The sequence below is a fragment of the Cetorhinus maximus genome, chromosome 17 (assembly GCF_964194155.1).
Source record: "Cetorhinus maximus chromosome 17, sCetMax3.hap1.1, whole genome shotgun sequence".
Classification (NCBI taxonomy): Eukaryota; Metazoa; Chordata; class Chondrichthyes; order Lamniformes; family Cetorhinidae; genus Cetorhinus; species Cetorhinus maximus.
In genome coordinates, this window is record NC_135895.1 from 66,986,145 (window position 1) to 66,999,165 (window position 13,021).

General features: G+C 41.8%; 1 protein-coding gene across 3 annotated transcripts in view; it reads right to left on the reverse strand.

Moving 5' to 3' along the window:
* smg7 (SMG7 nonsense mediated mRNA decay factor) overlaps nt 1–13,021 on the reverse strand; it is a 170,458-nt gene that overhangs the window by 22,809 nt on the left and 134,628 nt on the right. For 2 of the 3 annotated variants that reach the window (XM_078561380.1, XM_078561378.1), the window contains exons 16-17: nt 2,408–2,754; nt 1,280–1,538 (exon numbers count right to left, since the gene is read on the reverse strand). In XM_078561380.1, the coding sequence (XP_078417506.1) occupies nt 1,280–1,538; nt 2,408–2,754 (606 nt within the window). The remainder of the gene's footprint in view (nt 1–1,279; nt 1,539–2,407; nt 2,755–13,021) is intronic. The other variant, XM_078561379.1, reaches the window with a different exon arrangement.

Here is a 13,021-nt window from a genome sequence, read left to right on the forward strand (position 1 = left end):
AACCTTGGTGAGGCCACAGCTGGAATACTGTGTGCACTTCTGGTCACCACATTATAGGAAAGATGTGATTGCACAGGAAGGGGTGCAGAGGAGATTCACCAGGATGTTGACTGGGATGAAACAGTTAAGTTATGAAGAGAGGTTGTATAGACTTGGGTTGTTTTCATTGGAGCAGAGAAGACTGAGGGGCGACCTGATCGAGGTTTACAAGATTATGAGGGGCATGGACAGGGTGTATAGGGAGCAGCTGTTCTCCTTAGTTGAAGGGTCAGTCACATGGGGGCGTAAGTTCAAGGTGAGGGGCAGGAGGTTTATGGGGGGGATGTGAGAAAAAATTTTACCCAGAGGGTGGTGACGGTCTGGAATGCACTGCCTGGGAGGGTGGTGGAAGTAGGTTGCCTCACATCCTTTAGAAAGAACCTGGATGAGTACTTGGTATGTCATAACATTCAAGGCTATGGGCCAAGTGCTGGTAAATGGGATTAGGTAGGTAGGTCAGGTATTTCTCATGTGTTGGTGCAGACTCGATGGGCCGAAAGGCCTCTTATGCGGTGATTCTGTGAAATCAAACCAGATTTAAGGGCGATAAAAGACACACGTGGCTCATGTAGGGATGCAAATAGTAATATTAGGGTTAAACAAAGGCTTTTGAAACATTCAAGGAATATGACAGAATGAAAGTTATAAGAACTGAGTAGATTAACTTTTTCTACGTAAAGTAATGGATGTAAGATAGTGGCAACATTCCAAGTAACTTTTTTCCCCCAATATATTTGCAGTGGTAGTGTAAAATATACGTGGGCCACTTAAAGTGATGAGAGGTAGCGAGAATCAGGGATAAACAAGATTTGTATTCTCTTAATACTATACCAAATGTTCCATTTACTGTAACAAAAAGGCAGCATATCATATTCACTCAATGTTTTTCAGCCCATAGGGCAGTCCAATGCTGTAGGCTATCTCCACATACATTTTATTTTCTCCTCTCCTGAAACTGTGACATTAATTATCAGCAGGTTGTTTAACAATGACAAAGAGGTCAAAGTGGGGATTACAGCAGAGTCCAATCCTATTTTCTCCCAGCTTCTATATATGTGCACTTTATGGGTGGGTTATTAGATAGTAATCACAGGTTGATTTTCCATTCCCTGCCACTGCCACAGGGATTAAATAGCTCAGAGACCATGGGGTTGAACCAAAGTCCTTCTTGGTGAGAGCAACTCAATTCCAAACAGTATAGTGTATTTATCATATCAGTAATCAAATCTTCTAAACATACCATAGTCCCATGCAAAATCCTGCAGTTTCTGCACATCTGAAGGGTTCTGGGTAAATGGTTCCATAGCAAATGCCTTCAGGTTCTTCTCCATTTGAACTTGCTGTGATTGTTGAAGTGACTTTTCAAACAGCTTTAATGGGTCCTGACGCATGTAATAGGGTTGTTGCTTCAAAGACATCTGGATGGATGCCTTTTGATGCTGAGAGGGGACCGCATGATGTTGATTCCAAAGCTGGTTGGTCTGATCAGCCTGCAGATACTCAATGAGAGAAAATATAGTATTTTAATTGTAAGTAATCAAGGATTGATTATCTAGGCTAGAAAAGGTCTTTATTCCTTGGATTGGAAAACTTATCCTACATACACTACTTGACGGAATGTCAAAAATATTTTAGTTAATTTATGTATGTTACAACACTGGCGCACAACGTTTTCCATCTGACAGTGTTCAATGTAAAATACCAACCTTCTGGTGCTTTGTTTTTCAACACAAGTAACAAAGCTTTGCACCTTATGTTAACCTCAAAAGGCAAATGGTCATTATGCTGAGGATCACACTCAATGAGGACACTAGCTAATTTCCATCCCACAGTGCCTCCACGAAAACAAGTTTATAACAGAAGTGTGCTTGAACATGGAGATGATGTTTAAAGCAAACTGGCAAAACAACATTAGCACAGAAATCTATTTTTAATATTTTGCTGCAAGGGCAGGCATTACAAATAACTATTAAAGTACAATTATGGAATTTACATGAATAATTCAAAAAGAACTCTATTCTTTTCAAATGTCATCATCTACTATTACTTCAGCAACATTTATAACACCTGCTTTATATAGCAAAATCCCCATCTTGTACATGCAGAATTCTTCTTAAAAGTAACTGACAGGGATACCAGATAGGGGAATAGAATAAGCCCTGTAATTAAAGCACACTATTTTGGGTAATTACCAGGCACATTAGTATTATGGTACTGTGTTGATATTAGTCCATAATCAGCTCAGACTGAAGGGACAGGCAGCTGTCAATGTAAAAACCGGATCTTTTCTTTAAAAGAAACTTGTACAATTATTTTATTTACTTGCAGTGCTCCTTCAACACGCTGGAATTTGTCACGCTTGCCTTACCTGCTGAGGTCCGAGATGGTGTTGATTCTTTCCCAGTTGCTGTGCTGCCTTAGTGGGTGACTGTTGGTTCACAACCTGAACCTGAAGTTGTGATTGGGACTGGGCAATCTGATGTTGCTGAGGTTGTTGCTGTTGGGGTCCTTGGTTTATTGGCCCTTGTCCTGACGGCCGCTGCTGGCTATAAGGGACATGGGACTGCTTCCCACCTGGCACCTGGTTTCCTGACTGGGGGTGACCAGTGGCTTGAAGGAAAGGTCCTGGTATGGAGACTCCAGGTGGAAACGTGTAGCCAGGAGTCATCTGGAAAGTAACCGGTGGAGACACAAGATAGGGAGGTGGAGGGAATCCTGCAAAAAAAAAAACACTTATGGATCACTATCAGGCATATCAGTATCCTGACACAGCACGCATGCCAACCCCCAATCTGTGTTAACAGAAATACATGCTGCTTGCTAGAGCCAGAGAGTCATCGATGGCACAGAAGGAGGAAGCCATTCCGTCCATCAAGTCTATGTTGGCACACTGCAGAGCAATCGAATCAATCCCACTCCCTCGCTCAATCCCTGTAGCCCTCCAAGTTTATTTCTTTCAAGTAGCCATTCAATTCCCTTTTGCATTCATTGTTTTGGTTTCCACCAGCCTCATGGGCAATAAGTTCCAGGTAATTATCACTCAATGCATAAAAAAGCTCTTGCTTATATTCCCCCTTAATCTCCTGCCCAAGGCCTGAGATCTGTGTCCCCTAGTCCTTCTCCCATTAGCCAATGGGATCAGTTTTTCCTTATCTAAGCCTGTTACAATCTTGTACACCTCTATCAAATCAAATTATCACTGGGTTGATAAAATTAGCATAAAGCATCCTTTGGTCTTTTTCTTATCAGTAAATAACATATGATTCACACCTTTACTACAGTGGTTTGGCAGGACAGATGGTGGCAAGTATAGTCAGTCAGGGGGGATTCAGTAAGGAGCAAGGTGTCAACATGCATGAATCAAGTTTAGGTAGAAAATTAGGAAGTCAATGCAAACATCCACAATCGGTGAACAGGCATTCTGGAGAGAAATGTAGTGGGGGGTGGGGTGTTGTGGACAGTGCATGTTGCTTTGCTGACAAAGTCTAAAGGGCCAGTGATAGTTGGGGTGGGTCGGATTGAAAGGAAGTTGCTAAGATTGATAGCTTCCTTTGTAAGCAGGATCGAGAGTCCCGCATGGTATGTTGCCTGCCCGGTGCGAGGGTGAGGGACATCTCTGACCGGCTTGAAAGGATATTGGAGAGGGAGGGGGAGGATCCAGTTGTTGTGGTCCACGTCGGGACAAATAACATAGGTAACAGACTAGGAAAGAGGACCTGTTTGGGGATTATCAGGAACTAAGAACTAAATTAAAGAACAGGTCCTCAAGGGTTATAATCTCTGGATTACTACCCGAGCCACGTGCAAATTGGCATAGGGACGCGAGAATAAGGGAAGTAAACATGCGGCTAAAGGAGTGGTGCGGGAAAGAGGGGTTCCATTTCGTGGGGCACTGGCATCAGTATTGGAACAGGAGGGATCTGTACCGTTGGAACGGTCTCCACCTGAACCGATCTGGGACCAATGTTCTAGCGAAAAGGGTAAATAGGGTGGTCAACAGGACTTGAAACTAGAAAGTGGGGGGGGGGGGGGGGGGGGGAAGGGAAGATAAAACTCCAAGAAGTATGACTAATGGGAAACAAAGCAGCAGGTTAGCGTGTGGGGGGGTGGATTCAACTTCATGGAAAATTATGAAAAAACTGAAAAGAAAGGAGAGCCCAGGAGAGGCTATTAAAGTCTCCAGAACACAAAATAGGACAGAATGTTTGGAAAGGGCTAGGAATCTAACTTCAAGCACATCAGATAAATGGATGACAATGAGAAGGGGGACGGGAAATACAAGACTGAAGGTGTTGTATCTGAATGCACACAGTATACGAAATAAGGTAACTGAGCTTGTGGCGCAGATTGAAATTGGCAGGTATGATGTGGTGGGCATCACGGAGACATGGCTGCAAGGGGATCAGGACTGGGAGCTAAATATCCAAGGATATACATCCTATCGAAAAGATAGGCAGGCTGGCAGAGGGGGGTGGGGTTGCTTTGTTGGTAAGAATGAAATTAAATCGATAGCAAGAAATGATGTAGGGTCAGATGATGTAGAATCTATGTGGGTAGAGTTGAGGAACCGCAAAGGTAAAAAAACCATAATGGGAGTTATGTACAGGCCTCCGAACAGTAGTCAGGATGTGGGGCACAAGATACACCAGGAGATAGAAAAGATGTGTAAGAAAGGCAAGGTTACAGTGATCATGGGGGATTTCAATATGCAGGCAGACTGGGAAAATCAGGTTGGTAGTGGATCCCAAGAAAAGAAATTGTGGAATATCTACGAGATGGCTTTTTGGAGCAGCTTGTAGTGGAGTCCACGAGAGAACAGGCAATTATAGATTTAGTGATGTGTAATGAGGCAGATTTGATAAGGGAGCTTAAGGTGAAGGAACCCTTAGGAGGAAGTGACCATAATATGATAGAATTTACCCTGCAATTTGAGAGGAAAAAGCTGGAATCAGATGTAATGGTATTACAGTTGAATAAATGCAACTACAGAGGCATGAGGGAGGAGCTGGCCAGAATTGACTGGGAGATGAGCCCAGCAGGGAAGACAGTGGAACAGCAATGGCAGGAGTTTCTGGGAGTAATTTGGGAGACACAGCAAAAATTCATCCCTAGGAAGAAGAAGCATACTAAAGGGAGGACGAGGCAACCATGGCTGACAAGGGAAGTCAGGGACAGCATAAAAGCTAAAGAGAAAGCATACAATGCGGCGAAGAGCAGTGGGAAACCAGGGGATTGGGAAGCCTACAAAGACCAACAGAGGACAACTAAAAAAGAAATAAGGAGGGAGAAGATTAATTATGAGGGTAAACTAGCCAGTAATATAAAAGAAGATTGCAAGAGTTTTTTTAGATATATAAAGGGTAAGAGAGAGGCAAAAGTGGACATTGGGCTACTGGAAAATGACGCTGGAGAAGTAGTAGTGGGGAACAAAGAAATGGCGGAGGAACTGAATAGGTACTTTGCGTCAGTCTTCACAGTGGAAGACATGAGTGACATCCCCGAAGTTCGACAGAGTTGGGGGGCAGAGGTGAGTATGGTGGCCATTACCAAGGAGAAAGTGCTAGGAAAACTGAAAGGTCTGAAGGTGGATAAATGGACCAGATGGATTACACCCCAGAGTTCTGAAGGAGATAGCTGAAGAGATAGTGGAGGCGTTAGTGGTGATCTTTCAGGAATTACTGGAGTCAGGGAGGGTCCCAGAGGACTAGAAAATCGCTAATGTAACCCCCCTGTTTAAGAAGGGAGTGAGGCAAAAGATGGGAAATTACAGGCCGATTAGCCTGACCTCGGTCGTTGGTAACATTTTAATGTCCATTATTAAGGATGAGATTTCAGAATACTTGGAAGTGCATGGTAAAATCGGGCAAAGTCAGCATGGTTTCATCAAGGGGAGGTCATGCCTGACAAATCTGTTAGAATTCTTTGAGGAGGTAATGAGTAGGTTAGACAAAGGAGAGCCAATGGATGTTATCTACTTGGACTTCCAGAAGGCCTTTGACAAGATGCCGCACAGGAGGCTGCTCAGTAAGATAAGAGCCCATGGTGTTAGAGGCAAGGTACTAGCATGGATAGAAGATTGGCTGTCTGGCAGGAAGCAGAGAGTGGGGATAAGGGGGTCCTTCTCAGGATGTCGGCCGGTGACTAGTGGAGTTCCACAGGGGTCAGTGTTGGGACCACAATTTTTCACTTTATACATTAATGATCTAGATGAAGGAACTGAGGGAATCCTGGCTAAGTTTGCAGATGATATAAAGATAGATGGAGGGACATGTAGTATTGAGGAGGCGGGGAGGCTGCAGAAGGATTTGGATAGGTTAGGAGAATGGGCAAAGAAGTGGCAGATGGAATACAATGTGGGGAAGTGTGAGGTCATGCACTTTGGTAGGAAGAATAGAGGCATAGACTATTTTCTAAATGGGGAGAGAATTCAGAAATCTAGAGTGCAAAGGGACTTGGGAGTCCTAGTCCAGGATTCTCTTGCAGGTTGAGTCGGTAGTTAGGAAGGCAAATGCAATGTTGGCATTTATTTCGAGAGGACTAGAATATAAAAGCAGGGATGCGCTGCTGAATAAGGCTCTGGTCAGACCACATTTAGAATATTGTGAGCAATTTTGGGCCCCGGATCTCAGGATGTTCTGGCCCTGGAGAGGGACCAGAGGAGGTTCACGAGAATGATCCCAGGAATGAAAGGCTTAACATATGAGGAACGTTTGAGGACTCTGGGTCTACATTCGAAGGAGTTTAGAAGGATGAGGGGGGATCTGATTGAAACTTACAGAATACTGAAAGGCCTAGATAGAGTGGACGTGGGGAAGATGTTTCCATTAGTAGGAGAGACCAGGACACGAGGGCACAGCCTCAGAGTAAAGAGAAGACCTTTTAGAACAGAGATGAGGAGAAACTTCTTTAGCCAGAGAGTGGTGAATCTATGGAATTCATTGCCAGAGAAGACTGTGGAGGCCAGGTCATTGAGTGTATTTAAGACCGAGATAGATAGGTTCTTGATTGGTATGGGGATCAAAGGTTACGGGGAGAAGGCGGGAGAATGGGGTTGAGAAACTTATCAGCCATGATTGAATGGCGAAGCAGACTCAATGGGCTGAGTGGCCTAATTTCTGCTCCTATGTCTTATGGTCTTATGGTTAGATCGCAGTTGGGTGAACTGGTGAGAGATCTGATGGAGGGTGGGGGAATTAGGGTTGCTGCTGCTGCTATGACAGCTGTAATGGATACCTCAATGGGTTCCTTTTAGAATTCCAAAAGTGGGTAGCTGTAGGCTCATTTAAGGCTGGACTGGAGACAGGAAAACAGACCAGGAACAGTGAGTTCAGATAGAGGCAAGGTATTGTTACAATCTCTGCTGATGTTACTACTGGAGAAGTCAGATCCCAGAGTGGAACCTGGCTTGATAGATCCCAATTTCTATTTGTTTTTAGAAGTGGTGGAGTTTAAGTTACTGAACAAATTCACAGGAGTCTGATGAACTTGTAACACAAAGAATAAATCATTTATTAAACAAGAAAAATGAACCATATTGGACCAGACAAAAGGTTTGGAAAGATCTCAATACAAACACAAGAAAATTATTCAAATATTCACTATTCCTTCACCCCAGCTATATCTTTACAGATACAAATTCAGAAAGATAAAACAATTTACCAGATTTATCTTATACTCTAATATTCAGGTTAAATACGTGGCACAAGTGAACCAACTGGCAAACTGTGATCAGACATACCACACTCCAAAGTAAACGTCAGATGCAACTAAAGCCGATTCTATGGATTTTTCAACAAACCACCTAGACGCTTATTGCATTGTGAGTCAACTGGTCTCACTGAAACTGTCTTTTTCATTGGGCTTCCAAACTCCACATTTGAAGAACTCGCCTTGGAATTCTCTTCAAACATCACTTCCACTTGGATGGCTTCAACAAAGATCCATCTCAAGGGTTTCAATCTCGCCTTCAGAAACTGCTTTGGCCTGGGTATCTGAGTACACTCAAGGTTCACTTTCCAAGCAGAGTTTAAGATCTTCGGCCATGCCAAGCAGAACACCACTGGTCCAAAAGGGTACCTTTGCCCTTACGGCCCACAGCACCGAGTCACCAACTTCCTGCTGTCCTCTCGAATCTTCAAGTCTGCTCCTTGCAGCTCTTTCTTTATCTTAGAGCCTTTTTCTCTGCGCCTTTCTCTCAACTTCACTTAACAGGATCTGTTTCTGATCTCTGCCCTTGTGCCTTACCTGAGGCTGTCTTCTTGGACCTCTTTCTGTCCCACTCCATGGTTTGGGACCTTCTCCCTGTCCACCTCCCCGGGACACGTTCTTTCTAATGGCACTTCTGTTCAGGTCACATGACCTGCTTTGCATCTGTTTCACTTTTCTTTTTTCCTCTGTACATGTGTGCAGGGCTGCTCCCAGCCTGAAAACGGTGAAATCAACGAACCGCGCAGGTGCGGCCATTCTCTGGCTGGTGCATATGAAGTCGTCCCAAGGTCTGCCAGGAACTGAAATTCCTGAACTCCTGATTAGTGTAGGTATTTTGACTTTCCTAACACCTACTCCCTCAGAAGAAAGCAAGCTTTACTATAGTGAAGGTTTCTTTACAATGGCTTAACACTTTCTTTACAAGAATTTATCTTAATTTTCTAACAAATTGCTTCATCCATACTATACAAATAAACCTTTCTTTTTGTCTCACAACTACACATGTCATATTATACAAATACAAAGGTTTAATCAAAACAAAAGTCAATATATGTAACAAATAGGCTTAGCAAAGTTTAAACTTGTTTCTTTTTTCTCTTATTCCCGGTCTTAAATGAGACGTTCTTTGCCTTGTTAAAGTCCACAGCTTAATCGCCGCCCTTTTTATTAGCTGTAGGTGTAAATCCATCATCAAGCTCATTTCCCGAACTCAAACATGGTAAATTCTCATTTCAAGACAATAGGGTCAAAAATTGCATCTTTGTGCTTTAACTCATTTCTCCTCTGATCAAAATCTTTTTTTTTTTAGCCATTTCAAGGATGTTATTGAGAAGTTTTTTTATGTTCACACAAAAGGGTTTCATACCCTTGCTTGGTTGATCTTTGAATATTTTAAGACTGTAATTTCTCCTGATCTCATTCCAAACAGGTCATATTTAATTCTCTTTGCACAACATCGACCACTTCCTCCCTCTGGAGTTTATGGTTTGTTCCAATACTTCAACTCTTTTATATAATTCACAAACCAAATCATTCCATTCCTCTACATGGTCCTTTAAATGGTCTTTTGCAAACTGTCCACTTGCCTGGACTCCAGCTACTGTACGCTATGTGTCAACACCAGCAAGCACTTGTAAATCAGTGTCTCTGGTCATTGACTCTTCCAGACCATTCATCTCATCTTTCATTTTCTCCAGATTGCATCGAAGTTTAAGGATCTCATTACTCTTTCCATCAACCTTGGTTTTTAATTCTGCATTCAACCAACTGTTCCGATTCACCAGCAATTTTGTTTCCTGTTCAAGGCACTTTTCATGATACTTCATAGAGATTTCTACTGCTTGAAGTTCATCAAGTTTTAACTGAAGATTTATCTTTGTTGAATTTAATTCTACAAGTTTATCATTTAGACATTTTAAGTCCTCAGTCAAGTGTTTTACTTCTTGGGACTGATGCTCAATTGTTCTCATCAATTATTATTTTTCATTAGCAAACTCATCTTTCATGTGTGTAAGTTGTTACTCCACACTGATCAGAATTTCCTTCAATTGCTTGTTATCAACAATAAACTTCTTGTATTTAGCCACAGTAATTTTTGGGGTTTTGTTAGATAGGTACGAACATATGAAATAGGGGCAGAAGTAGACGATTCGGCCTGTCCAGCCTGTTCCGCCATTCAATATGATGGCTGATCTGTTTGTATAATTAATTCAGTGTCGCACAATCCTCAAAACCCTCAAAAGAAAAAAATTCTCCTTATCTCAGTCTCCTCAAATGCATGCTGCAATACAGTTGTTGCCATATTACTGTCTCCACTAACCAAATTACTCAGAATAAAATCTACCTCATTCAATAGGTGACCTAGGAATAATTCCCACCGTAACAACTCCGTTTAAAAAGTCATTTTGTAAATTGACTTTACATAAAGGAATAGGCTTATAATCTAAATGAATATCTCCTGTTAATGTTTTTTCCTTCATCAAACAATCTGGAACACAAATTGCATCACCAGCTACCATCAATGACTGATCTGCCTCAGTGTCTCACAAAATTTTAATTTGTTTACTTATTTTGTTGGAGGAGTATGGGAAAACTTCTTCCTTCAAGATAAAACATCCAGACCTCCAGTGGCCCAATTCTTTTTAGCAGTAGTCAAAGAAAAGCTCTCTGGACTATCTTGAGCCATACCCCCTTCCTAGTAGGTTCTGAGCGAGCACGTTTCACCTGTATCACTATGATTTTAAAACCCATTTCCTTTTCTGATGATTAACACATGAACAAGGAGTAGAAGTAGGCCATTCAGCCCCTTGAGCCTGCTCCGTCATTTAATAAGATCACGGCTGATCTGATAATAACCTCAAATCTGCATCCACTTACATCTACTCTCTGCTTCCTGTTAGCCAGCCAATCTTCTATCCATCCCAATATGTTACACGTTACACCATGAGCTTTCATTTTCCGCAATAACCTTTGACGTGGCACTTCTACAAATGCCTTCTGGAAATCTAAGTGCAGTATATCCACCGGTTCCCCTTTATCCACAGCACATGCTGCTTCCTCAAAGAACTCCAATAAGTTGGTTAAACATGATTTCCCTTCCACAAAATTATGCTGGCTGCCTGATTACCATGAACTTATCCAAGTGCCCTGCTATAGCTTCTTTAATAATAGTTTCTAACATTTTCCCTATGACAGATGTTAAGCTAACTGGCCTGTAGTTTCCGGCTTTCTGTCTCCCTCCCTTTTTGAGTAACGGAGTTACATTTACTATCATCCAAACTAATGAAACCTTTCCTGAATCTAAGGAATTTCAGAAAATTAAAACCAATGCATCAACTATTTCACTAGCCACTTCTTTTAAGTACCTAGGATGAAGTCCATCAGCACCTGGACACTTGCCAGTCCGCAGCTCCAATAATTTACTCAGTACCATTTCTCTGGTGATTATAATTTTCCTGAGTTCCTCCCTCCCTTCTATTTCCTGATTTGTAGTTGTTTCTGGGGTGTTACTTGCATCCTCTAAGTGTAGACTGATGCAAAATACCTGTTCAATTCATCTGCCATTTCCTTGTTTTCCACTATCAATTATCCAGACTCACTTTCTATAGGACCAATGCTCGCTTTGTTAATTGGTTTCTTTTTGAAATATTTATAGAACTCTTACTATCCATTTTTATATTTCTGGCTAGCTTTCTTTCGTACTCTAATTTTTCCCTCCTTGTTAATCTTATAGCCATCCTTTGCTGTTCCTTATATTCTGTCCAATCTTCTGGCCTTCCACCTATCTTTGCACCCTTTCTTTAAGTTTGATACTATCTTTAACCTTTCTAGTTAACCACGCATGGTGTGTCCGTCCCTTGGACTTTTTCTTACTCGTTGGAATGTATCTATTCTGTGTATTCTGAAATACCTCCTTAAATGTTTGCCAATGCATCTCTACTGACCTATTCCTTAACCTAACTTGTCAATTCACTTTAGCCAGCTCTGCTTTCATGCCCTCATAATTGTCCTTATTTAAGTTTAAAAACATAGTCTCGGACCCACTCCCCTCTCCCTCAAGCTGAATGTAAAATTCAAGCATATTATGGTTGCTGCCACTCAGGGATGCCTTCAGTATAGGATCATTAATTAATACCATCTCGTTGCACAGTACCAGGTCTAGTATAGTCTGCTTTCTGGTTGGCTCCAAAACATGCTGCTCTAAGAAACTATATCAGAAACATTCTATGAACTCATTTGGGTTACCTTTGCCCATCTGACTTTTCCAGTCTATACGTAAATTAAAATCTCCCATGATTATCGCTATCCCTTTCTGACAAACTCCCCTTATTTCTTCCTTTATGCTCCATTCTACCATGTGGTTACTATTAGGGTGCCTGTATATGACTCCCACAAGTGACTTCTTGCCTTTACCATTTCTCATCTCTACCCAAACCGTTTCCACATCCTGGTTTCTGAACTTTGGTCATCCCTCTCTATTGTGCTAATACCACCATTAACTAATAGAGCCACCCCTCCACCTTTTCCTCGCTTCCTGTCCTTCCTAAATGTCCTATACCCATTAATATTCATGTTTCAATCCATGTCCTCCTGCAGGTTGCTTAAGCGTTCCCACTACTGCCATCGGTTTACCGTTCAGCTTTCAACAACGGGCTTTGAGATGTCCTGTCTTATAGCAATAAAGGCATACTAGTTTATTTTCCCCCGTTTTATTCTCTCCACCATCATTTTTCTTTACTGCAACATCTTCTGCATCTCCATAAAGGTAGACTCTTTTCTGTTCCTAAGGTTTCCCTGTTGATTCCCATTTGACCGTTTCCCCACGCATGAGACATCATAGGTATCAGCCAAAACTGCCGCTTCTCGGATCTTTGCTTCTTGACAAATTTAAATAAGTCTTAATGGTTACAGGAATGCTATTTTGGAATTCTTCCATAATCATGATTTCCCTCATGTTCTCAAAATATTTCTCTAACCAAGCATTTCTTTTTCCCTTGCAAATTCCACAAATGTATGATTAGGCTTTCACCTTATGTTCCTAAACTTTAATTGATAAGCTTCAGGAACAAGCTCATAAACATTTAGTATCGCCCTTTTAGCCACTTCATAGTCTGCAGGTTGCTCTTCTGACAGACTAGTGTACATATTCATGGTTGTACTTGTCAGGATACTTTGTAACATTAAGGTTCAAGCATCTTTTGGGCACTTCAACTTCACAGCTATCTTTTCAAATTAAGTGAAACATCTTTCAACTCCATTCTCTGTAAACTTAGGC